Raw genomic sequence first — 27,262 nt, 5'->3', positions numbered from 1 at the left:
GCCGCTATAAGAGTATCTTAAAAACAGGAGTAGACAAGTTGTCAGTGTCCTAGGTCTAAACATTGATCTCTGGAAGCCAGAGCACTGTTTAACGCAGATGGAAGCAGGCTGTCAATGTTAATGGCTGAGTTGTGTGCTGCCACTGCATCATTTATTGTAATAAGAGACTACAGATACTGAGGCATCTTCCTGGTACCTCTGTTAGTGTGATCTCAGTGGGATTTCTTACCCAGTAGTCATACAGTGTGTGCATGACGATTACAGATGACAGAATATTGTGAGTTGGAAGGCACCCACAAGCATCATCAAGGCCAGCTCCTAAGTGAAGGGGCCGTGTGGGGATTATGTTGGCAGCCTTGACCTTATAAGCGCTACGCTCTAACCAGCTGAGCTAATATCAGGATCCAATGGTAACAGTATCCCAGAATTATCTTGCAGAGACTGGCACTGTTACCAGGAAGGCCTGGAAGACTGATGCTCAATTTTTATACCTTTTAGGTAGGGGTGCTATTTGCTGTTTGATGTCAGCTCTGAAGGGTATCTGTGAAAGGCCGTCCTACATAATTTCGTCTGCTGGATCAAGTGACCCTTGTTTTAATGCCCTGTTTTTACAGTGTGTGCTTATTTTGAGGTACAGTAGTTACCTAGAACTTTGTCACCTCAAAGTTTGCATGGAGTGTCTTGTGCTGAGTGTTAAGAGTCCAGTTTTAGCTGTTAATGATGGAACATGGAAAAACATGTTTGTGGGTGGGGATACTGTCTCCCACTAGGTTGCAGGTCTTACACTCTGGCTTTTAAGGAGGATGATGTAGACCTCTTATTAGAAAAGACTGAGTTTTTCAGGAAAAAAGTGGAAAAGATTTTTCTTCATTTGACCAAGAAAACACTCTGTTCTGCTGCTAGTAATAGATGAGAAGCATACAGAATATCAGCATAAAAAGCTTTCAGATTTTGTCTCGTAGCTTACTGAAAATACATGTTTATGCAGTCTTTCTGGAGTGGAAACGTAGGGATGTGGCTTCTGAAGCTCAGGTCTGGGAAACTTCAGCTTCTGTCTCAGAAGCTATAGGCTGTAGGCTTGCTTTTGTCCACATGCTTCTGTGGGATGTGACACATCGCAGTGAATTTTTCTGCACTTCAATACTTTAAGAAATGTTGTATATTTAATATCCAGCAGGCTTTTTCTTCTTGTCTTGTCCCTCTAAATAACTGAGTTATTTCTTTACCAGATATTCACTGCCTTTCTGTAGATTACCTGTACCAGTGTGTGCTGCCTACCTTCATGAAAAAAACATAAATTAGAACAAAACAGACTAGATATGAGCCTAATCTTAGTAGCTCTGCTTTCTAGCTAGCAATACATGTCTGCAGTACTGAAAGAGTTGGTGTAGCATGCATCAGCACAGTTTCCATGCCTCATGTGTTAGGGTAGAAGCTTAATGGTCTGCTGTGAGAATGGGATATAAGTACCTCACTGCTTCAAAATATGGGATAAAAAAATTCAGCTCATTTCTAGAAAGATTAATTGGGAGGTTTTTTCAGTTAGGGGACAGAAAAATATAAAAATAAGCCAAAAATAGCCCTTAAGTACATCCATTTCAGTTGAATAACTGGCACATGTCAGTGAAAAAAAACTTTTAATTCTTTGCACATTGAAGCTGGAGGAACAAACTTCTCGATCCTGGTATGTGTAGGCAGAGCAGAGTGAGACAGTGCTTACAAAACTGGTTTGGCTTACAAGTGGATTGTCCTAGAACTTCTGTTCTGACCTTTATTTTGATTATGATGTCTTAATACTTTGCCTTTATTGTTTCCAGTTCCAGCTGCTGATCGAAGTTGCCTGGCCTCTGTTTATCTTCTTCATCCTGATCTCTGTAAGACTTTCATATCCGCCGTATGAGCAGCATGAATGTAAGTAGCAAACACAGCAGCTGCACCCAGACTGCTTTTGTTTCATGGTTAGAATGTGATAATGCAGCTGGCAAGATGGAAAGAGCAGTGGTTCCCCACTTCAGTCAGAAATATGCAAGAGGGCTTAATAACTCCTTTGCTTCCACCTTGGAAACTGCAGTTAACTGATGATGTTACTCCAAGGACTGTAGGTTGCTGCTCTTTCTTGCTGTTTCTCATTTTGTATTTATATTACCCGAGAATTTGCTGTACAGCTCTGCAATATCTGTAAAACCTGCATACCACCCCAGCCTTATTTCTCTTTTTTGATCTGTGTGTGACTTAGCATAAAAGAATGCAGTGTTCTGATCTCTAAGAAGGCAATCCTGTTTCCAGGTAGTAAAGTGCATTAATGTATCACATTAAAGGGCACAAGAGTGATTCCATTCCTTCGAACTATTACAGTGTCAGCTCTGCATTTAGTAGATTCAGCAGTCATACGTTGCTGACAAAAAAACAATTCTACTTTTCTTTTTGTGCCCTAAATGGGCAGATTACTGCTTTTCTTTCAAAGGGAGCTTGTTTTTTATAAATTACTATCTATAGGCCTCTTTGGTTGCCATTTGATTTAGTAAGCATGACTTGTTTATTAGGAACATGGTGTTGTTTTACTGTGTTTGGTGACAGCTTCATACTGCAATTAAGTGATTGTGGAATAGCTCTTTGTTTATCTTTCCTTAGCCTGATTACTTCAAGGTAAGGTTTAAGGGTCAGGAAAATATGTTTCTGAATGGCCCTCTGAAGTGTTTCTTTCTTGAAATAAGGAAAGAACTCCCTTTTACAGCACTTATCTTGTCTTTGCAGTGTCTGGGGCATTTTGTGCTGTTTGCGTGTTCAAGCTGGTATCTTTTTAAATCTGAGGTGTTAGTGTTTGCAGTTTCCCATTACACTTTGACTCTGCTGATCCCATGTACTGCCTAACTTGCTTTTTTCAGCACTCAACAGCATAGTTAAAACTTCCCTAAGTTAAATCTCATATTTTACATGGAATTTGAACTGCCTCTTCTGATTGAATGTTACAGTGACATTAGGAGAGTTATAGACATGAAGCTGAAGAGAAGCAATTAGCACTCTACTCAGCTTTTAAAAATAACTAGCAACCTTAGTGGTAATTAATTTCAGCTACGGCAGGGCTGTATATAAACTGAAACCTAGCAAGAGCTGTGATTTTGTGGGACTACTTGGCTTGGTCTTGCTAGTCAGTAGCCTTCATGTAAAACATTTGGTCTGGCATCATGGTGTCATGAGTATAGTTTTGAGTCTTTTACCTGCAATCCTTTTCCCTTCCCAATTACATGACTATTATTGCTTTGGCTGCCTTCTTGCATTGTTCTGAGCAGTTACAGAGTAAAGGGCATCTGATAACTTTTAATTCACTTCTATGGCTTATTTTTCTTCATTTTTTGAAGACCTCCTTTGAATAGGTTTCTAAATTGTGTTTTCTGGATTGGTTTCACTGAATGTTCGCTTATGCTGACAAATGTGGATGTGTTGTGAAGTGAAGCAGCTTTTGCTGGACTGTGAGCAGACATAGAAAGTAGGCTTTTGGGTTGATGGTGAATTCTTTGGCAACCCTGTGGATGCCTTAAGGGAAGTAGGATTGTTATCTGTAGTGGCAGTGTTGTATGCTGTTATGAAATCACTTGTAGGTGATAGCAGTAACAGAGCCGTGTGCAAGTGCTTTGTAGCCTCCACATAGCACCAGCATTTTAATGGTAGTCTTTTTCAACAAACCAGTAAAATTTTCAGTTTTCTTTCCCTGAATGAGAAGAACCAAGGATTGGACTGTTGTCAGGATTTCTTGTTTCTAGCAGCCTGGCTTGGTGTGAGGAAGTTTTCTCTTAAAATGGGAAGTAACAATTAACTTTGAAGTGATAGCTATGTGGCTTTTACCAGCCCAGTGAGAGAAGACAGATTGCTATTGGGCCAGAGTGCTAGTGCTGTCTTGTGTCGTGTAGAACCTTCTTTTCTGTTCCTGTGACCCTTCAAAGTATTCAAAATGCACTTTTTTGGCAGTGGGAGGGAGAGAAGCTGACAAGACATGACTAATCTCTTCTGAAAAGCTAGATGTTTGCAGCACTGTAATTGAAAATTATGTGCAGCACTGTAATTGAAAATTATATTGCACTGTTTTCTTTGTATCTTATCTGATTTAAAACCAACAGATTCCTGCTATACTTTTGGAGAAACTGGTGTTACATGCATCACTATGTCTAAATGGTTACTATAACCTCTTGTGTGTCATTCCTCTTTTGACATTGCTCTAAACATTTTCTTGGAGTTACTAACAGTGTAAAATGAAAGGCATGGAGGACAGAGAAGATGATTTTCTGGGAAGTTTTACAAGATGAATCTGAAAGTCTTAGCATTTTTCCTCTTTCTCCCTCCTTCACTGCAAGCCCCTCAGCCAAGAACAAAAGGGTAAAATGAAACAAAAGTCAGGTCAGGTAAATAGCTCTTCTATTTTAAACAGAGAATTAGGAGCAAGAGTTCCCTGGAAACACTAAGCTTAGTTTCCTTAACCCTTCTCTTGCATAGAGTTCTTGCCTTTCTCCAGGGAGGGCTGATATGGTTTTCATCTTCCTTCAGCCATCCACATTAATTGGCCTTGCTGTAATTTAACAGATTTGATACTACTTCTTTCTTGGGCTTTGATACTTCTGTTGGAGTTGGAGGTAGGGAGCCAGCCCCCTGAGTGATGGCAGGCATGCTGGGAGGATGAGGTGGGCACCAGAGGGGAGGGGTGGGCATCTGATCCTCAAAGTCTTGAGCTTTGAGATCCTGAGAAAGGGACATAATCTTCCTCCAAGATCCTGTCCCTAGTGTGAAGGTGAGGAAGCAAGCTTGTTGCAAAAAGAAGCCTGACAGTTTATGTAAGGTCCAGGATTATACAAGGGAGGCCTTTCTTCCCCAGTCATTGTGTGGGGGTATGGGATTCACAAGTATACAAGTGGCATACTGGTGGAGATCTGCCATGACTAGTTTTTTACTGCTTTGTTCTTATACAGGATGTAAACTCTGGTCTATGACTTCACTAGTTCTTTAGTGGAAAGGTTTAGACCTCAGCAAGAAGATTTGAAAGAGCAGCGTGGGGAGTCTAATACAGGCTCAATTCTTTGTAGGACTGAGCGTTGGCTGGTCTGCTCTTTTGTAGGCACTTGGGGGCAATAGTCAGTGCAGGGTTAGCACTGCTCTTCAAATACAGTGCTGTGTGGTAGAGGACTGTATCATGTGTTTGTCTTCTAACCCCTGTCTTTCTATATTCTAGGTCACTTTCCAAATAAAGCTATGCCTTCAGCAGGAACCTTGCCATGGATACAGGGGATCATCTGCAATGCCAACAACCCATGTTTCCGCTACCCAACTCCTGGGGAATCCCCTGGTATTGTTGGAAACTTCAATGCCTCCATGTGAGTCTGTCTGCTTTTGCCTCATCTCTGTTCTTAGGGAAACATGGGGGAAAGGGGTATTTGGAAGTCACCTATCAGTTGTGAAATCTTACACTGTGTGAGGGTTTTGCAGTTTCTACTGCCTCTGTAGTACCAGATTCTTCAGTTACCAACTTCACAGGGGCTAGCAGGCAGCTGGTAGGCATGCAGAATTCCCAAGTTCAATTACCTGAAGCTCTTGGTGAATGAAAAGCTTTGCATGGATAAGGACTGAGCCCATTCTCTTACCTGGGCTCAGAATTTGACCTCAAAAAAGTAAGGCTTTTTAAGATGCTCCTTTTTTCAGAGCATCTTTTTTCCTGGTTAATGAACCTCTGAACAATGTAGAGTGAGAGGCAGTTGAACATGTTTAGGGAATACACCCTGATGTTTATTGCTTATTGCTGGCTGATATGATGCAGGAAGCACAATTTATGGCCAGCTTTCTTATACTTTGCCTTACTTGCTACATTCATGGTCTCGGGAAAGATAGGCTTAATGTAGAGCATAATGCATCTGGAGAAGCATTTGAAAGGAGCAAGGATATTGTTAAATTATTGTGCTTCTAAGAAGCAGCAGTTTACAGGCAGCAGGAACCCCTCTCCACCTCTGTCATAAAACCGCTTTCAAATGCATGATGTTCAGTGTAACTTATTGATTGATCTTGCATTAGCAGACATCTTTTATTAACCTCCTTGGATTGTCACTGGGTAGTCATTGAGGAAAGTTTTTGTGCTGGCATGACATAATTAGAGGGGATTGAAGTTTGGAATTGGTATGTAAAACTGTATCTGTGGATGGTGGCTCATGGAGCTGATGACTGCTGGTTGTTTTTCTATTTTCCTACAGTATTTCCCGCTTGTTCTCGGATGCCAGGAGGTTACTGTTGTACAGCCAACAGGACACAAGTATAAAGGATGTCCAGAAGGTCCTGGGAAAACTACGCAAGTTGGGAAATTCCTCTGGCTTAGGTAATAGCCTGATAGAAAGAGTCAATATCTGATATTTCTGGCCTGGTTAATTCTATGTGCAGGTAAATTTCAGGAATGTACCATAATGTGAATGTGCACTATTATAACTTGCAGCTTATGGAACCTTTTCCAATCCTGCAGAAGTACCTTAAACCTCTCCTGTGTCAGAGCTTTGTGTGCTCTTTAATTTATTTGGTGGAAGAAGAAAGGCATGGTGTGTAATGCCAAGAACAGCAGCTGTTTTGGATGTGAAACTATAATCCTGAGCACACTGAAGTTTGTTAAAGTGCTTGTTTTCTCAAAGGAGCTGAAGTAGTGTGTCTTTTTGGAAAAGTACTAGTTATTTTGATATTTTGTGAAGCAGTGAACACGATGTAGCTGCAATTTAGTGTTCTACCCTCTGAGCTCCAGAGGGAAGTGTGCTGGAAGAACACAGATGGAGAAATACAGATATTGGCCTCCCAATTTACAAACTCAAAACTGGTTATTATCTGACAATGAAATATGCATTTGCCTTCTTGCGTTTTGTTTTGGTTTTGACTTTGCTGTTATATACTCTCTGATATTCTCTGGCAGGATTTTGAATGGCAGGGTACAAAAGAAAACTGTCTAGTTTCACTGCCCTATTTCCTATGAAAATTAGAATCCTCCCATTTTTAGCTTGTGTGAGGAGATGGTGTGCTTTCCTGCCCTGTGCAGATGAATGACTGACTAGTGTGAGATCACATGGGAAGCTTGCAGCAGAGCTCTGTCCAGTCTCAGGAAATAATGTGGCAGATCCTTGCTATTGCCAGGTCTCTCTGATGTGGTGCCTAAAAGTTTTTTGGCATATTCTTCCCTGAAAGATTGTCTGTCTTGGCTGCTGTGTTAGTGTGGCATGTGCCTAGTGGAAATGATGGAAAATAACAGTTTAGAAAGACATACAGCAGGGAAATAGAAAAGGGAGCATAGCCATTGAGGGTCTTCACCCATAGCCTTTATGCAGCATGTAGAGCTCTTTGGACACAGGTAGTATTTTGGTGTTTTGTGAAAATTGCTCTTGGTTTCACAGCAATAGTTCTTCTTAGCTCTCATCATTTGAAGCTCAGGCAGGCTGCAGGGAGAAAAATATCTGACCTGATATGATGTGAATAGTGTCACATAGTCTGATGTGTACTGAGCATACCTAAAGCAGAGATAGTATTTTTACATTCTTTTCTGTCTTGCTCAGTACATTGCAGGTCACCTGTGATGTGATCACAGCTGCATATAATACTGTAGTCTACTGACTCTGACCATTAGTTCATAGTTGTGTATAAAGGACATGCCTTCTTGCTAAGGAACTCAGTATCCATACCACCAGGCCTTCTCTCTTTTTACTCACAGAACTGGTGATTGACATCTCACACTTTTACCTAAATCTGGAGCAGCTTCAGAAGGGAGAGGATACAGAGTGAATCCTTTGTGCAGAAATGGACACATAATGAACACAGCCAAAATGAGTTAAAATGACTGTTTCCCAAGGAGAAGTTTGATGTTGTTTTCATGGATATCTTCAATTGTTTGGTTTGTTTGCTGGGAACAAGCTCTGCCCATCAGAATGACAGATAATTATTGTCACTGGTTTTACACTTCTAGTAGTAGTATTTTACTCTTTAGTGTTATTTCTTTTACACTTGCATTGACAAGTTAACTCTTCCAAAGAGAGTAGATCTTGGTGTGGTGTTTTTAATTGAGACATGCAGTGAATGTCAGACATGGACATTTACAAGAACATTATTAAAGCGATAAACTGAAGCTCTTACTGCTGGGAAGGTCTTAAGGGGGAGGAGTGATTCCAAGAAGAGTTTTTTTTTTGCCTATGGAGTATTTTACAACTTGAAAGTCAGAAGCTCATGTTTCGCTCTACTGTAAAGACTGGTGGACTGACTGTAAAAACAATCCTCAGACCCAGTCACACAGACTATATTTCTATAATAAAATATTTCAAATGTGTAATCAAAAAATCAAGCCTCTGTGTCATTAGGATGACAGAATGTCCATGGTTGGTAAGGCCTTTGGAGAACAAAGCCTGTTTGTCTTTCTTATGCTAATTTACAAAGCCATCCAGCTTGGTGGATCCTGCTGTCCACTCATTGGTTGTGTGATTCATTCTTTGACAGCATGCATGATACAGCATCCTCTAATCTTAGAAGCATTCATTTATTTATACTTAGCAGTGCTTAGATTCCTGTTCAAGGGAGGTCAACTCTCAGTTGCTGTTGATGATGAGGTGTGAGAGATGCAAATCCTCTTCCCTCTGGAGCATTTCTTCCAGTGACTCTGGGAACCTAAGGAGACAGTAGGAGTGGGTGTCAGATATAAGTGCACCACCCAGCCTGAAAGCACTGTCTCTATATATGTGTTTCCCCCAGCAGCAGGAGGGCTCGTTATCAATAAGCTAATAATTGAAAATATAATATCCTATATGTTACAAACTCTCGCCTGGACCTGAAGCCATGTGAATTGGTGGTGCATACAGGTGGAACTTTACAACTTCCCCAGTGGGATGTGCTCCTTGATGTGACATCGACTCTGTTGGAGTTTCTGCAGCTCCTTTCTCCCCTCACACACTCTTCCCACTACTGCCAGATGATTTTGAAACAGGCTTCTGGGAGTTATCTCTCATTGCTAGCGTGCAAATTTGAGCTAATGCTGGTCATGCAGAGCATTCATGTCTATATCTGGTTTCTGATGTCTGAATCTGTTCAGAGGGCATTTGCCAGAGTCCTTTCACTGGAACCTTCTTTAAAACAACCCTCACAAACTAAAGTTCAAGGTGTGATTCTTAGTCTTCTGATCTGAAGTTAGGCATGAGCTGAACCTTGGGAATGAGAGACCTACTTAAGATGGCTCACGTTGCTTGCACAGGTATGAGCATGTCAGTGTCTTTGTTAAACACAAGGTAGGACATGAAGGTTTTGTTCAGGACATGCTATCCACTCATTTCAACAGACTTTGTATCTTAGGCACTTCTTGATAAGGTGGGAGATAATTCCTCATAACAGGGCTGTTTATGCAGGAGTTGGAGGAGGGACAACAGAGATCTCTCTGTTGGAGAGGAAGGTGTTATTAGTAGGGAACAGTTCAGTGTGGCTTCATGTAGCACGATTTTTGGCCAGGATGCCAGGATAAAGTGCTAAGTGGTGGTGTGAGGGAGTTCAGCACATGCAGCTGTCATGCTCTATGGCCACTGCTGTTGTGTGGCTGCTTCCAGCAAACCCCGAGCAGTGAAATCTACGTGCAGGCACACACATACCATAACATAATCAATTTTGCAGGCAGATGCCAGTTGCCCTCTCTGTTCCACTTGTTACATGTCTGTCCAGCAATGTCACCAAGGTCTTTAACACTCATGATAAGGCAGAGTGCAAATCAGTACAGAGAGTCAAAGACCTTGGTGACGGCACTTTCAAGAGCATGAAAAGGCTGCTGGGATCACCAGTTGCAAGCACTGAATTTGCAGCTGGCCTCAGTGCCATTTTATCAGGCGAACTGTTAGCAAGAAATAAGCCTCTTCTGTTTTGAAAGATGGAGATACAGCTTGCTATTGACTCTGAGGCACACTTCCCTTGTTTCTTCCTTCTGTCTACATGACTCTAAAATACTTTGTTCTGCAGTGCCACAGGGTAATAAATTAACAGGTATAATTAAAGCCATCTTCTTTGTTTGCTGCTAAAAGTTGCAGATATAAGCCAGCCTGGCTAGTATTTACTGCATTGCTTTTAGTTTTCAGTGGTCCCAAAGGGCATGTTTCTATTTTTCTTGAAGCCAACCCAACTAAATGAAAATGGAGCAATGAAATAGGCAGAGGGAAACAAACATCGCCTAAGAAATTGCATCATATCTTGGGCTATTATTCCACATGTGCCCTGCCTGTCCCAGTTGTTTGCTGGATTAGTATTGCTTGTGGCAGAAGAGACAAACATCAGCTGGGTGGCATTCTTTGCTGATGTTGCACTCTGCTCCACACAGAGATGTTGACACTGAAGGAGTTTGCAGCCTGTCCTCTGGTCAATGCTATTAGTGCTCTTTTTTTATTTAACAGGTGAAGGATGGTAGAGGGCTTGGGCTAAAGAAGAGCCTTTGGAGAGGCTTTCTGGTGGCTTGTGTATTACTGTATGATTACAGGGTGCTCAGGGAAACAGGATGTCATATATTATCTGCTAGGTAACATTAAGGTGGTGGCTAACTCCCTCCTCAGTGTCTTGTCCCTAACAAAATTGAGCCCACACCCTCAAGCTAAACATTCAGATTGGTTCTTATACCTGCCTATGCCTGCCTAATTAGACTGGTTTCCTCCCTGACTTCCTTTGGGAAGAATCCTAGCAAAAACCAGCTAGGCTAGAATGAAGACTAGCAAACCATATGTCCAGGTGGCCTTCATGCCCGGAAACACCTCCAAACACTAACTGTGGCAGGGTGGCATTCTTGTTGCTGCACATAGATATGCACCTGGGTTCTCTGATAGTGTGCTCCACAGAGACATTCAGGTCCTTGCCTTTCCTTTAGGCCAGGGGAAAAGTGCTGCCAAAAATGCTGCCCTGTGGTATCAGTAGAGAGGTCTTGATTTATTGAGGTAGGTAGGAAGGCTACTTTACCTTTGTGTATTCAGTAGCAGATACCTTGCACTAACCCTCAGCAGAACTCCCTAGGGCATTCCTGGCTGCTACTGCCTCCCAGTCCAAAGCATTCCTCCAGGAAGGGGAGTCTGGGACTGTGTGGGAACCGCTGTGATTTCTGCTGGGTGAGATGCAGCCTGTCACAATGAGCAAGTGGAAGAAGTGGCCAATACTGGGTGCCTGGGTTGCACAAAGATTGTAGTTGTTGATTGGATAGGAGATTCAGGTACACATGGCAGTTTTCCCACATTTGCTTAATTAATTTTTTCTTCAAATCTCTGTGCTACTAAACAGGCATATACATGAATGTTCTTAGAGTTTATTTTTTAAGTAAACGGAAATTGTTTAGGCAACTGCAGATCTTCTGGAAAAACATTTCCAAAACATTATTGGAAGGGCACTTTAGGTCCCTTATTACAGGCTGTGGGCAAAGTCTCTCTGTGAATCCAATTGGTGTGTTATTTTTTCTGTCCTCAGCTGAAACTGGGAGGCTGACAGGCAAGAGGTAGGCAGAAGTGGAAAAGACTTCTTATGGCAGCATTGGTCCCAGGTTTTTTATTGGGCAATTAGGTGTATAGCTTTAATTAGTTAGGTGACATGATATTTGCATAATTCAGAAAATAGTGTCCTGTAACTACAATATAACGAGATATGGAATCATCATTTTCAATAGAGCCTGCTTTCCTTATTATTTGGAAGCCAAGGATGTGATTAAACTAATAAAATTAGTTTAATAGAGTTTGATAGAGGTCAAAGTACAAAGGTCTGCTGTACTTTAAAATCTGTTTCCTGGAGAATCATACTTGTTATCCATGGGACTTTTTATGAACAGTTGTTACTATGTGACTTTGCTTAGAGGTTGAGAGGTTGAGATTGGTAAACACATCTCAGCATAATGTGCTGTATTCTGGTTCTGTAGAACTGGGCTTTAATGCTGTTTTTTGGTCTGAACTTCCTTCATACAGAGATACTTCTGAAGATAGAATCCAAGCTGGCATAATTCTGAACTTCTAGGTAGATATGTATGGATGTGATAGAGCAAGACTGAAATCTCTTTGAATGGGGATTGAAAAAACATATGCAGTGTTACTTTAAATCTGGCATTTTTACACTTGCATTGACAAGTTAACTCTTCCAAAGAGAGTAGATCCTGGTGTTGTGTTTTGAATTGAGACGTGCAGTGAATGTCAGACATGGACATTTACAAGAACATTATTAAAGCCATAAACTGAAGCTGTTGTGTCTGAACTATACTAGGTGACAGGAGCTTGAGAAAAATGTTTCTGAGAATCCTGTTGCAGAAGATTGTGTGAAACCTATTAATAAAAAAAGGAAACTGCAAGCTTGTTGGCTAAGGCTGCACTGGCAGCGTAGTTACTTCAGACCCAGCTAACCTGGTGCCAGTTAATGGCACTGCATGGAGAGGAGTCAACAGCACCCATAACTACAATTAGCAACAGAGTGTGGTTGAGTATCCAGTAGATACTAAATTTCAATTTCTTAATTTCATTCACCTTTATCTTGTCTAGATAAAGATACAATGATAAAGAAAGCAAGAATTGCTTACTGTACTTATCAGTAATTAGTATTAGTATGTGCTGCAGAGGTAGTGCCATCTTTAAAAGTTCTGGGTGTTCTCTTTAGTCTTTAGCCTTGTCTGTCAATGCTGACTTTTATTTTAAACCAGCAAATAAAGTGGAAAGTGTTAGGTGAACAGTTAGGCTTCTCACACTTTGCTATTATCTCCCTCTGTATGGAACTTGTCAGTACAGCTTGTTAATGTCAGGATTATGTTGACCAAACTTACGCTGTTTTAGCCTTAATTTGCATTTATTTTCTGCTTTCCACTCTGGCAAATTCTGCATTTCTTTTCACTGACTTCTAATCTCATAATCTTAAGAAACGCCTGATTTGTGGAAGATTGCATTGGGTTTGTTTAAGCTGCATTCTGAGGTTGGTTGAGACAGTGGGGTAGAGACTTTGCACATTGAGCTTAGTGTTAGTACTCCCCTAGGAAATATGTAACACTGTTATTTGATGAAAAGTTCAGCTTTCTCAGGGGATTTCTGTGGGCCTGAGCTCTCATGAGAGTGGTGATTATGAAATTGCCCCGTTTGGAAAAAGTCCTGTACACTTCTGTGTTTGGTTGGTACTGAGGCCAGAGTGCCTAATTTAGGTCTGACCTCCCATATCTCTCAAGTTAATATTCAGCTTTGGAGCAGTCTCTAGTGATAATACATTTTATCTTCAGCATATATTACAAACACTTATTACCTAATTTTTACAGCATTCCTGTGAGCTAAATAAATAAACAGCTGCCCTCATTCTCAAACACGGTAGGATGTGGCAGTTTTCAATGCAGTCAGGATGCAGTAAAAACTGATGGCTTTTAAAAAATGTTGATGGTAAATCAAGTTCTTTTTTACACAGGCAAGAGGACAGGGCACTGCATGCCTAATTTTTTTGAAAATCCATGACAGTTCAATTTTTGGGCAATATTTCATGTTCTGTTTAATACTTTTGGTCATAAAATAAGTGACTTTTAGTAGCAGGATCCTGACTAAAATGAAGCAAAATATTCTGCCACCTGTGACTGAATTTCTTTGCAGCTTTATTAAAATGTGACGCTCTCCACTTTCAACCCTAGTGATTTTTGCTGTTGCTGTGTTTTATTGAGTAGTAGTTGTGAATTCATTGAAATACATTTTAAATTCATTTAATGAGTTTTATGTTTATACTTTCATATGTTTTGTTTTCAAAATTCTGGAAAAATCCATTTAATTAAATGCAACAGCTGCAGAATTAAAAAAAATAGGCATATGCTTATGTATTTACTGAGTGTCAATAAGTAATAGAGTTTGTTAAAACCTGGTATTGCTTAGGCCTGTGTAGCAAGAATTCTCAGCTGATAAAAAATTGGTGTACCTTTGAAAATTCAGTGGAATGTCACTAATCTATTAGCTGGAGAACTTGCCCAAGCTTTTTTTTATGCTGACCTGGCAGCACTCTGTGTGCTATAGTGGGGGAGATTCATGCTGTTCTGTGACACACATCCTCTGTAAACAGCCAGTTTCCTTCCCTTTCTAATTTAGCTTTAGTTTTAAGAATGGTGCAATAAAAGGCCCTTTAAAAGGATTTAAAATAAGACCCTTTCCTGTGAGTTTTGGTGTTTTGTGGTGTTTTTTTCCTCATTCTGTTCTTCTAAATGTATTTTTAGAGGAACATACCACTTGAGGTAGAATTTAAGTGTGTTTTTCTTGACATTGTCAGAAGGTTTACTTAACCACAGACAGTCAGAACTTAATAAGCATAAACTATTATATCTTTGGAGGTCTTTTTCTTATAGTTCTCTATTCTGACAAGTGCAGCTGAAACATAATTGGACCATATCTGAAGCTGACTGAGCATAGATATGGCCAGAAGGAGATTTGCTGATGGGGCAAAGACAGCTTACTGCAAAGATAGCAATATCTGCAGTCTGAATGCATGTTCCGGATTGTGCCAACCACCTCCTTAGGAAAGCAGCAAAGAGCTGCTTCAGAACAGTAGGGAGAAAAATGAAAAGTGGATTTGACACTTGAGACCTAGTGCGGATATGGAAGTCCATGATCCTGGCAATTTTCATTGTAGCAAAGGCGCAACCATGTGACAACATGGTCAGCAGCCATCGCCTATGGTTTTACCCTGCTCTGTTCACATGCTTCCTGCTTAGCAGGTGAGGAACAGTGTGCTGTAAAGCCAGAGAACACAAAGACAACAAAGTAGCCCTTTAAGACCACAAGTGTCTTCACCTACCTCATCTTTTTCCTTCTTTTTCATGTAATCTCTACTGCTCCCTTAAAGTGCAAGGAATTTTACTAGTGTATCTATAGAAATGAGGTGTAAGACCTCTCTGGCAGTACATACTCCATTTTCTTCAGATAATTGCAGTGCTTTCTGACTCTGGTACACAGAATCAGTTTCCTAAAGTACCAGGAGGTACCGCTCTTCTCTGCACCTAGAAGTAATCCAGTTCTCTGTGTAAAGCAGAGTGGTGCAAATGTTCCAGGGTGTATTTTCAGACAGCAAGTTATGTCAGTACCTAAGGGAAGGACTGGTTAGTATATTGACAGGTCAATAGGAAACCAGCTGGAAGGATGAGCTCCTGAAACTGCAAAGGCAGGTTCTGTTTGGGACCATCCTGATGTAATGTAGTATAATGTCACACTTAGAATGTGAGAGACATGATTTCCAGCTAAAACTTTGTGTGGGTTTGGGCAGTCATTATTTACTAAGCATCTGTGTTTCACTAGGTACAGAAAACATAATCTTTTCTTTGGTGCTGAAGTTTGAGGGTTTTATTCCCTTCTGTTGGACTTGACTCAAAAGCAAACCCAAACAACTATCCGTAAGGGTAACTTTGCAGTGACCAACTAAATAGAAATATAGGTAGCAATCATGGGAGATTAAAATAATTTGGATATAGATGTATTTTCAGTGGAAGTAGACTGTGTTTCTGGTTAAACTAAGTGGAGTGTAATGATTGGCTTATTGTGGTTAATCTTCAGCATTTTTTGATTTATTTTACTCTTTGTTCTGAAGGTGGCTTATGCTGCAGTGTGCTGGAATAAGGAGCATTAGGACTTGGCACTAAATTCGGAAGTGTCAGATCTTCCTTAACATAGGAAAAGTAAGAGCTACTACAATCTGCTGACTGCAGGCTTGGTATCTTGCTGAACTTTAGAATCAGTCAGATGTCAGTCAGGTTCCCCGAATTTGTGACGAGTAAGAGGAACAGATAACTGGCAGGATGAGCCTTCACACCCAAGGGAGGGTAGTTTTTTTTCTTCTCATCAGCCTTTCTGTGTAAGGAGGAACAAATACAAGTGCAGGACAGTCAGGGTGCTTTGATCCTGGAAAGCTCTGCCTGCTATTTTGCTTAAGGTTCATCATTAACCATGCCAGTTTAATGGGAGAAGCTCTTCAAACTGGATACGTGGTGCTGTGAGAATTTTCAAGTAGGAAAATACTGCTGGATACATTCTGCCTGCTTGTTTTGGGGAGAGAATGATTCTCATATAAGTATCTTCTGGTTGCATTTGAATTAACAGTCTCACAGATACATGCTTACATAGCCGGTTTATGAAATGACTTCTGCTATTAGTAATGGTCATTTGATGTCCAGCCCTGCCGTTTCCAGTGATTTGAATTTCTACTAAATTTACGGTCACTTTCTCAAGTAGAAGGAATTCTAGACAGGGTCCTCCTTGGTCCCAGCTTACTCTTTCAACTTCTGCTTAGCTCCATGCATTTTTAATAGCATAGTGCCATTGCGATTCCTTGTGTGCTTATGTTTGCCATTAGAATTGTGGTGGCATGTGGTATGTGACTGGATGTGATCTAGGCATTTGGTTTTCTCTCTCTACTGCTTGGGGTTTTAAAATAGATTTTACTTTGAGTTGATGTTTTGAAGCATCTAAAACCTCTATATTTCCAGGGCATAATATTCCCAGTGCTGTGAAAATCCAGTCTTAACATCAAAGAATTACTTCCTGACTTTGTAGAAGAACCATCTTGCCCTGAGCTGGGTTTGACCTTTGGAGGGCCTTCTCTGTAGTTTATACCATCCCTGAATTTATTTGGTTTACCACTTCTGAAAATAATGTTGTTGTATTAATGAAGTATTTTATATCGTCACATCTGTGGTTCATCATCTCTGTGACTGAAAAGCCAGTTCAGAGCCTTAGAAATTTGTCCTTATTTTGTGAACATTAGCAGGAGAATTTTCAACCAGTTATAATGCCATGCAATTTGAAGTTCTTTTCAGAATTTACTTCTTAAAGCAATACAATGACTATTCTTAGGGTGTTTCCTTTAAGCCTACTTATTTTTTTTTTGCGCTGTTGGAAGTCCACATAATTTCTTTCTGCTTTTTTTGTTGGCAAACACTATTTCATGGTTGTCTGTGCAGATAACAGAATTTGCCTTACAACAGGGAAAGTCTTGAGAATATCTGTTCTGAGGCACAGTGTGGGGCTTAGGGAGGTGGCTGGGTGTGCCCCTCGTTAGACAGGAGCTCTGCAGGCTGTGTTTGCTGGCAGGGCTGTGGTGGCCAGCCTGAGGATTTTTCCTCTGTGCCTTGGGTCTTGGCTTTCTGATGCAGAGTCTTTCTCTTGTCATGTGTGTCATACAGGAAGAGGGCCTGATGGCCTTTGTGCAAAACAACTGCATGAAGGGATGTATTAGCCTTGTGTTTGATGCTGGCTTCGCAAAGGTAGAGGTGGGATCTTGGCTTAATGGGCTCTGCATGCCTGAGGTCAGTGTACCCCCAGTGAAGACTAGCTGGTTTGCGTATGTGCATTGGTACATGCTGAGAGCTGTGCTTTCTGCCAGAGTAATAGTTCTAGACTATATTTAAAGCTCTTCCAAGCAAAAGTCATGACTTAGAGAGGAATGGAGGTGGTCCTGATGTCACAAGATGAGAGGGAAGACCTGGGCCTGTTGCACAGCATTTCCCTTTCTCAGAGGAAAGATGCTAGCTGGTGGAGATGGATGGCAGGCTGCCTTCTCTTTACTCACATCACTATTTGGCATGGCAGATATACGGAGATGATGGACCCTGGTTAATGGGGTGTTCACTTAAGTATTATCTAGTGTCTGCAGAGGCAGCCCTGTTTGATGTGTAATGGCTTTCAGGGCAGAAAGCTGTAGCCTGCTGTAAAACAGGTCAGGCCATGGCTGCAGTAGGAACAGCACTTTGTGAGCAGATTAGGCTTGTATTTTCACACTAGTTGATCCTGCACAACAGGCCTGCTGAGCTGCTTGATTTCTTGTAAGCAAATCAGAGTATGGCTGTCCAACTTTTTCAGAAGACAGTTTAGCTCTTGCCAGCATTAATAGGTACACAGGTAGCTCTGAGAGCTACTCTTACCTCACAGAGGGAAAGCTGCCCCAGAGTAAAAGAATAATTAAAACATAGTGAGTGCTAAAAAAGCCAAGAACCTTAAAAAATATTCGTTTATCATGCTTTTTGGATGTGTTGTCCAAGGTTAGGAGTATTATGAAGGCAGGTGAAAATTTGTTGCTTGCCCAGCACTGCAAGAATTTTGCTTTTCACATTGTCAGTCAGGGTTATTGGCCTGGTAGGGTACAGTGAAGTAGCATGGTTCACCATTAGGAGATTGCTGTTTCTTCTGGATCGTTGTCAGTTTACTCTGGGTGGTCATATAATTACAAGTCATGCAGTCTTTGGTTCTGCTGTTGAAATTATTTGAGAGCCCATTTTTATTTTTGTGGAAAGTAGCTTCAAACATCTTTTGTCAGTAAATCACAGTGATAGGTAAGGAGTATGAAAATCAGTCCAGGTGTTCAAGTGCACCTCTCACCTATTCAAGAGGAATACTTCCCAGATAATGAAAAACTAATACAGACTTCCAGTGTACAAGGTCATTCTGTGGCAGCATTTTGGTTTGCCTGCCCTGGTCATCTCACCATGTGAGGGTTTCCTGAAAGACACGTGTCTAGCTAGAATTTTTGTAGTGGTCATGTGTGCTACCAGTAAATGCTCTCACTGCTGGAGCTGGAGGTTCTGCTTGTTGTCTCAGCTTTGCTATCTCCATGGGCTTGTGTTTTCCAAATCTCCTGTTGCCGGAAGTATGATCAGTGAAGAAGCAGTGCCCTGGGTGAAGTGGACCTGTTTGACTAGGGTGCCTTGTGACCTTGTTCTCCAGTCACACCTCGGCACAGTTTTGCACAGACATGACAGCCAGCTTTGCATTCTGACTGGGCCTTCCCTTCCTGTAGAAGTGCAGTTTTACCTGAATGGGGAGCTTTGAATCTGGAGTCTTTGAACAGGGACAAGAAAGTGCATTCTTTGCTTGCTTGACATTCTTCCTTGCTTTGCTCCTTCTATTAATTGGTGGAGACAGATGCTGAGCTGGGAATGCAGTTCTCTTTTTTTGTCTCCTTTGGGCTCTTGTAAAACCTTGCTGATTCTAAAGAATGAAGCTAAAGTGTCTCATGCCTCATCACCTTACTGTTTCATCTTGCTGTGACACCTTAGTTGCTGTTACAAAAATGATTGGTTTGCCCTAAGAACAGTCTCTGGCAAGAAATAAGGGTCAGAATTTCATACCAGCTTCTGTGTTGCATTGGTATTTGGCTATGATGAATACAGCCTTAGCCAAAGGCTAGCAAGTGTCCCCAACTGCAATAGATATAAATGAAGTAACATAATTGTTTTCAGTCTTGCATGTTTAATCAGTAGAGAGGAGTCTCCTTATGACAAGAAGCCATGTCTATAGATCAGACATATTGCCCTGCTTTCCTCATAGCTGCCGATTTAACTTAAGGCATGAAGCTGCTTCTCCCCTTCCCTTCATTAGTTTTTTATAGAGAGTTAAGGTATGTGAAACTGGGAAGTAGATCTGGCTTTCACAGTGTTTTCATTGACCTTGTTAACTTTAAAGTGGCTGAAAACCTGGTATATTTTAGATGATGGGCAGAAACCCCACAAATTAACATGAGACCTGGTGAGCTTTGCACTCTACAGTGGATTGAGATAACATTGAATTCCATTTGCATGCCTTCTATTTTTAGAACACAGTGTTCAGGATATGAAAAACATAGCCACAATTTCTGTAGGGTTCTGTTTTCCCACCCTGCTGTTTGATTTTAAAGGACACTGCACCATTAAGTTTCTGGAGGAAGTATCTTCTTTCACAGAAAGAAGAAAGAATAGGAGAGAAGTTTGTTAGAAGAGTCTTGTCCTGTAACCTGCCCCTAAATGCATTTCTTCTTTTCACTTGTCTGTGGATCTTCCCAGTGCTGTTGGAAATTTACTGCTTACTATGAGACCTGTTATGATCATACTTGTAGTAGAATCAGCAAATTAAAACTGATACCCAGCCATGGCTTTTCTTGCGCTTTGACCTACCTTTTGAGCTTGGGAAAGTAACTGGGGATGTGTTACTGGAATGAGGAAAATAAAACCCTGTGGCTTTTGGACCACAGATACTTCCTTCACTGCACAATCAGTGTTCAGCTCTGGTCTATATGGAACCGGAGAGCAGATTTGCCATTTTTAAAATAATGCATATTTTTATTTGTATGTTCATTTTAATAAGTAATATAGCAAGCATAGAGATTGTTGTTCTTCACTAATTCATGTGATTGTCTTGAGCTCTTTGAATACATTTTGGGTTTGTTTTTTCTTTTGTCACAAAGATTTGATTCTTAAGCAAGGGCTGACTGGCCTACCACTGTGGCCAGGCATAAAGGTTCTGGAAAAGGTTGTCAGTAAAATGTAAATCTTAGGATGTAATAAAGTGTTACAGTAGGAGATGCTCTGCAGTATGAAAATCCATCAGTTTCTGGTTTTGATGCCTAGAAGGCAGCCCCCAAGATTTGTTTGAACTGTGTGGAAATGAAGGTCAGCTGTGCCTTTTGTGAAAACAATATTCATGAAATGCTGCCATGTGTGATTGTTGAATCCTGACTGGTGACTTCAGAGAGCAAGGGACATCTTGTTGTTAAGGCATAAGACCTCCAGGCCTGGGAGTTCTCAATTGTGCTGGAAGCTTCCTTATGTGACCATATGAAGGATCTTTCTCCCTGTCCCATATGGGATATGGACATCTGGACATCTCTTCTGCTTGTTTCATGTGCATGGGGATGGTCTCCTATTGCATCGCCATATTATGTCCAAACTGGAGCTAATTACAACAAAGGCATTTCAGCCCTGCCAGACCTGTTGGTTTTGGGAGTTATTTGCATGGTTTATAAGCAAAAGTCTCTGTTCTCTGCTATTGCTCCCTTGATGTGAGGACTGAAATTGTAAAAGCTGTTTGCCATGAGGAAATGCTGTCTCAGTATTATTTCTCCTGACTATACCACCACTGAGTCAGCAATGGTTCAAATGATGGTTCACATCTGTTTTGACAGTCTTTTGAGTGTGTTTGCTCAGTGTGACCTCAAGTTTATCTCCCCATTTGTGCCTAGGGCTTAGCTTGCTTGCTTGGGCTTATGGTTTCAGTCAGGAAGATGAACCCTGTGCCGGGGGTGAAGGAGCCTGCAGGAGTGCAGCTCCCTTGTTTTTCTGTTGAAGATAAAGGTGAGGGGCAAGGAAAGGCTGCATGTCCATGTCAAAGTATGTGGAGAGATTGGTCTCCAGTGTATTGTTCTGTGCCCACCAGCTTGCAGTGGGTGACTGTAATGATGCTCTTGGCCACTCTCAAGCAAGAGAGGAGACACGCAAGTTATATCATGTTTGAGCTGACATTTTGTCTTGTATATTTGAGTAACTTGATAGTGTGTCTAAATTTTTATGGCAGAATAATATTGCAGTAGTAGGCCCGTGGTAGTAAAATGTGTTCTTCCATCTACTCCAGGTGTTTGGATTATTAAGTAATCTTCATAGTAGCCTTCCGAAGATGTACAGTTTCTTTTGCTTTCTGTTTTGGAGGGCTTTTTTCCTAAGTAATGCTCTTTTGTTTCCTCAGGCCCTAGTGGGCAAGCAGTCATCTTGGATGGGAGTAGCTGTTTTCAAGAGGAAACCTGTGCAAAACCGTGACTTTTTAAGGTTTCCAGAGAGAGAATATAGATGCATTGCAGTGTTTGGTGCTCTCTGTTGTTTCATGTGCAAGCTGTTATGCATGCCTCCATAACTGAGAGGGGTTGCATAAGACACTGACCCACAAGGCCTGAAAGTAGGACCAGATGGGGTGGAGGAGAAAATGCATGGTACAGAAGGCTGGCTGTGTGTTTAGGACACTGCAGCCAGGACTGTGGTGTTGGGATTTGGTCCCTTGGTCTCGCAGAGCTTTCACGTGTGGTCTTGGGTAGTGATCCTGGCTTCATGATCAGCTGTCTGGAAGCCAAACACTGCCCCACAGTTCTGGTAACCTTGTTCTGTTTCCTTCATGGTTTACTCCAAATGATGATGAAAACTCGTTAAGGTGTTTGTAGGAGTTCCTTGGAAGGCAGCATTGATTTTCAGCAAATTCTAGTGCTAAGTGAGTCTGAAAATGCTGGGCGTGACAAAAAAGGCAGGGGATGAATGCTCTGCTAATTCTGGGCTGGTTAATTACAGCTGTGAAAGATGGTGACTCTTTGTTACTCCCCCTCATGATTACAGGCAGGTCAGCAGGAATCTGTGTAGTTCAGATTGTACTCCTGCAATTGCATATAGAATATGTCCCTGACCAAGAAAATCATATCTCCATATGGGAAAAAACCTCAAAGCCAAACTCAGATAAAATAGACTAGCCAAACGAAAAAGCAACACATCACCGAGGAAACAGAAAAGCGGAAGAATTATTGCTTGGCTACTAATTTTTTTTTTCCCCCATAAGGCATGTGGCCCTTTAAGAGAAGCTTGAAAAATATCTTAAGTAGGGGCAGATTCAATGAAAAATCTTGCAAACATCTGATCTCTGCATGCCATTATGCCTTCAGTCACCGCCCCCCTCCCCCCCCCCCCCCCCCCATTGTCCCTCTGACTTTCTGAACAGTTGATGATCTCACCAAAAAATAAACAAGCTGCAGAAGTGTTCAGGGATTTTGGCACATGTAGGAAATAACCAAGGAATCGGGGTGGGGGAAGTTTTTCTTCCAGTTGCGGTGAAGCAGGGTGCTTTAGCCTCTGCTGGAAAGAGAAGGACAGTTTTATGTTATTGCAGGAGCCAGATATTTTCCCAGCCTTTTCCCGGGCAGGGAGTGGAGGTGATGGTAGATTTTGCTAGTGGGGTTCGAGTGGGGTGTTTGCACAGCATGCTCAAAACCAGCATATTCATGAGTGGTCCTGCTGCGTGGGAGAGAGGAAGGCGAGGGAGACACTTTTGCCCCAGAGTAACCTCCGCCTTGCCTCAGCTGAGTCGGGTGATTTACTTTTTCGTGTGGAACAAAAAGGCAACGGGGAATTTGTAACTGGATATGTAGATGAAGGAGCAATGACCGTCAGTAACCCCATGTACTTCGTGCCGCAGGAGCAGAGCGCGTGGTTCCTCCCCTTGCCGGCTCCTCTGGCAGGATCAGCCTGGGAGGCAGAAGTGGCACCCGAACCGCCGGGTCTCCCTGTCACCTCCCGTGGCATGCTGAGTGCACACCGTACTTCTTCCTGATGGGGCCCATTAGTGACAGTATCACCTGCCCAAGCTAAACCAAAGCCAACCAACAAAAAACCCCAAAAAAAGCGAAAAAAAAAACCAAACCACAAAAAACCTCCAACAAACAAAGACAGAAAAAAAATCCCAAAACCAACCCCTAAACCAACCAAACAAAACGGCAACCAAAACACAAAAAAAACTAGCCAAATCATAAACCCCCTCCTGTACAGGAGGTGGGGGAAAAGGTTGTTACAGCTGTCCCCTATAGGAGGGTAAAGGTACAAGCCCCTGATTCCTCCATATCATTGCTTTCTCTTTAGGGGTCATTGTTTTCAACTATTTGCTCTGGGTTTTAGCATCCTGTCTTCCTAAAGTAGAAAATACAGCATGACACCTAGCTAGTTGTACCTCAGTCTGGAAATCTTCACTCTGGTAAATCCTATAGGACTTGTCTCTCACCTCCTCCTGGCATAGGTGCTTTGCTCATCACTTCTTGCTTAAGCCTTATGGAGATAGAATTGTAGAATTGTCCTCTCTCTCTCTCTTAAAGAAAACAGCAACAACAAAAACCAAACCAAATCTACTAAACACTGCTCCCTGTCCCCCACCCCCTCCACCAAAAAAAACCCCCAACCAAACCACAAAACAAAGAAACCAAAAACAAAAAAACAAAACAACTACCAAAAAAAACCCACACAAAAAACCAAACCTACGCACAAAACCCAAAGAAACAACCCAAAACAGTCTCACCTCTGAGCATCAGCTTCGAAATATCCAGTTTTGTCGACTTCAGTAGCGTGCTTGGATTATTATTTCCAGATCGTTCCCCTTTGCTGTGAGGTAGGTACAAATTTGTTTCAAAGTCAAGAGCTGAAACACTGATTGCTTGAGAAGGTGAAGCAGTTGGGAAAGAAAATGGAAATAATGCTGCAAATATATTTTTTAATTCCAAGTAGCTAAGATTGTTTCCTAGATCTGTGCTTCGGTATCATACTTGTGTGTCTGCATATGTCAGACTTTGAAATTAATGATAGAGTACATCAGCTGTTAAAATAATTAACTAAGGCTAGTAAATCCCTTAGTGGTCCATGCACCAGCCCAGTCCTATGTTCAGTAACAACACAGGGATTAAGTGCTAATGCTGTAGTAGATTTCAGATCAAGGGAGCAACTTGGTATGCTTTGCTTCTGTGTATGTATGAGCAAATTGACCTGAAGTAATGATGTTAGTGGGAGCTGGTTTTGAAGGTTGATTGCTTTTTTTGTTGTTGATTTGGGATTTTATTTTAGACCAACACATCACAGATTGACATTTCTGAAGCCTGCCAAGTTTCAGAGTCCTTTACCAGCAACTCCTCTTTCTTTTGCGCTGTGGTTTGTGTAATTCCCTCTCCCCTATTTATCAGCTTGACTTTTCCTTTTCAGTGCTCTTGCATGAGTTTCCTTTTGGCTTTGCTGTGACAAGAATTTTTCTTGTCATTTTCCAGACCTGAAACTTCGGGATTTCCTGATTGACAATGAGACATTCTCTGACTTCCTTCATCATAATGTGTCCATGCCATCATCTGCCGTAGAGGAGCTACTGGATGCAGGGGTCAACCTCCAGCAGGTAAAGAGTACTTTCAACTCCTAATGTAATGCTTATCTATTGTTTGTTTAGCTGTAGTGCCAAGATCCGCAGTGCTGGACCCCTCTGCTAGATGCTGTAGATATACAGAGGAAAATGTATTCCCTGCTTGTGTCTTCCATCTTGCCCTCAATTTACTGTCTCATTTGATTTTAAGCTGTAAAAGGACACTGGGAATGTAAGCAAATGTTTTGACCTGCATAAGAGAATAGTACCCTCACGCTAAACTGAATTTTTTCCTTCCTCTTTTTTTAAAAAAAATGGAAGTAAAACATTAATTGAGCTGCTAGCCATGTCCTGACTGTTTTCAGCCACTCAGCCTGGACTGGAGCAGGGTTTCTAGGTCTTGCTCTGCCTTACATTCCTGTGCAGCAGAAGGAGCTCTACATTTAGGTTTGTGGCCAATGCATTAAGACAGATATATTACATAGTACAAGAGTCCTGCTATCCTGAGTGCTCCATGATTGCAGTCATAAACATAGTGAGTGGTGACAGTGGGCTAGAGGCCCTTCATGCGATGGCTGTCATTGTCAAGCTTGTGACACATTTTTTGCTAGGCTTGATGAATTAGTCCACCAGTATCCTTTCTAATGCAGAAGTCAGAATAGACTTCAAAGGAAGACCCAGGGTTCTCTTGAAAGAATGCAAAAGATGGTATGCAAAAGGAGGAGGAAATCTGTTTTGATCATCAATTCCGTATCAGATCTCTTCATTGAAGTGGAACGGATTAATTGTCCTTTTAGTCTTTGTTTTCCCATAGTTACAGCTGCTGTCCCTCTTTGCACATATTGTCTTGTTCTTCAGTGAATTCTTTCAAGCCATCTGTTTTAGTTTGATAAGTTTGATAAGTTATCCTACAAGTTAAGGATACATTCTACTAAAAAATGTAGAGTATAGAAAAAATTCTTACCCATTTTAGGTTGCAAGCTTCGTTTTACTTGACAATAATTAGATTAAGACAGAATCACGCTACAGATGGTTCTGGGAGGGTAACTGGAAGACTGCAGCAACAGCATCCTTATCATACTCCCTAAGTTAGTGGAGTGGCAGAAAGATTTTTCAAACAGGCAAAACTGCAAAAAACCTCACTGTACATTGTGTGACTGCCATTCTGTATTGGTTGTATATGGAAATGGAAGGAGGAAAAAAGCTTAGCTTTTTTCTACATGATGTGTTTGAAGGGTGGTGAAAGACTGGTCAGTCACCTTATTCTTCTTGAATGCTTCAGGCTGTGCTCTTGTGTAATTCTTGAGCTGATTCTGCTAAAGCACTGGGAGTGATGCTACTAAGTCATAACAGCATTCTGTTCTTAGGGATGGCAAAAAGAGCTAATCTGAGCACCAAGATGTTAAGCTGTGGAGCAGAGCAGTGGCCCATGAAATTTTCTGTGAGCAATTTTCTAATACGAATGGTAACTAGAGATGCAGACCTCTCCCTTCCTGCAGAAGGACTTTATCTGACTCACAAAATGGACATCTTTGATTTTGCTGGAGATCTGGTTTGGAGATCTGACCTCACTGCTGAGCTGCTTAGTGACTTCAGTATTAATAGGCAGCATTTGTTAGGTCTCTGAATGGGTGGGTCACAGCTTCATTCAGAAGTCATCTGGTAAAAGGGCCTATCCAGAGTATGCCAACCTTTCACAGCAAATACAGCCTGCTTCTACTGTCTGTTGGTGTCCTGGGGTTGTTCAGTGAGGCCAGAATTTATGCTATACAATCAAGTGAAGTCTTCAAGGAGATGGGACTGTTCTCTGGTGTTACTGTAATGACAGCACTCCAGTATGTCCAGCAGGGTTTTGTATCTAGCATACTGAAATTAGTGCAAAGAGATCAAAGCAACCAAAGCCTTGTCTTGATGGGCATGTTGCTTCCTGGGGCTGAGTGTCTCAGCCTTGTGTTTTTCCAGTCATGGTAGGTGTGCTCAGAAGGGTGTGGGATTCGGAAGGTGCCTGGGTCAGCAGTGGGCAGGCAGCTGTGTAATCAAGCCTGGTATGCTGCAGTTGTCCAGGTGTGGCCAGACAGCTCTTGTGTGGGAGGTGGGAATAGGTCCCGTCCCTCTGAAAAGTTGAAGGCACAGTGAGGTCCTGGGCCAGTGCTGCAGCATGATGCATTGACTATCAGTGAAGAGTAAATAGTAATGGCCAGTGCATATTCTGCTTGGAACAAATCTCTGTTTCATGAAGCAGGAAAAGTCCCAAGGAGAGAATTATATGACATATAAGGACTGAACAATTACCTATGACTACTTTCATGAGCCTGGCATTTTGAGAGTTCTTAGGGGACTAAACCTGCCATTTAAGATGTATTTTTGCCTGCTGAAGACACCATGGGTTCAGATGACTGCAAGTGATTAGAGAACTTGCTGACTTGGAGAGACTAGGTATTTCAGGATGGATAGGTAGGATGTTTTTTTCTAAGGTCTCATGCTCTGGACCTCAGTGCTTGAAAAGGGCAGCTTCTCACCAAAAGAGCCTAAGCTCTGTGTGAAAAAGGTGGACATTTTTGGAATGGTGGAAGGTTGATCTGATCATCTTTGCTTTTTGTGAGTGACCACTGAGGCAC

The 27,262-nt window shown here is 41.6% G+C and overlaps 1 protein-coding gene across 1 annotated transcript in view; it reads left to right on the top strand.

Annotated features, from left to right (window-relative positions):
* The window catches only part of ABCA1 (ATP binding cassette subfamily A member 1), a 95,019-nt gene that overhangs the window by 19,794 nt on the left and 47,963 nt on the right, over nucleotides 1-27,262 (top strand). The window contains exons 3-6 of the mRNA XM_058824349.1: nucleotides 1,818-1,911; nucleotides 5,219-5,360; nucleotides 6,228-6,349; nucleotides 24,559-24,680. Coding sequence (XP_058680332.1) covers nucleotides 1,818-1,911; nucleotides 5,219-5,360; nucleotides 6,228-6,349; nucleotides 24,559-24,680 — 480 coding nt within the window. The remainder of the gene's footprint in view (nucleotides 1-1,817; nucleotides 1,912-5,218; nucleotides 5,361-6,227; nucleotides 6,350-24,558; nucleotides 24,681-27,262) is intronic.

This window comes from Ammospiza caudacuta, chromosome Z (assembly GCF_027887145.1).
Source record: "Ammospiza caudacuta isolate bAmmCau1 chromosome Z, bAmmCau1.pri, whole genome shotgun sequence".
NCBI classification, from domain to species: Eukaryota; Metazoa; Chordata; class Aves; order Passeriformes; family Passerellidae; genus Ammospiza; species Ammospiza caudacuta.
This window is presented reverse-complemented; position numbering and strand designations above follow the sequence as displayed.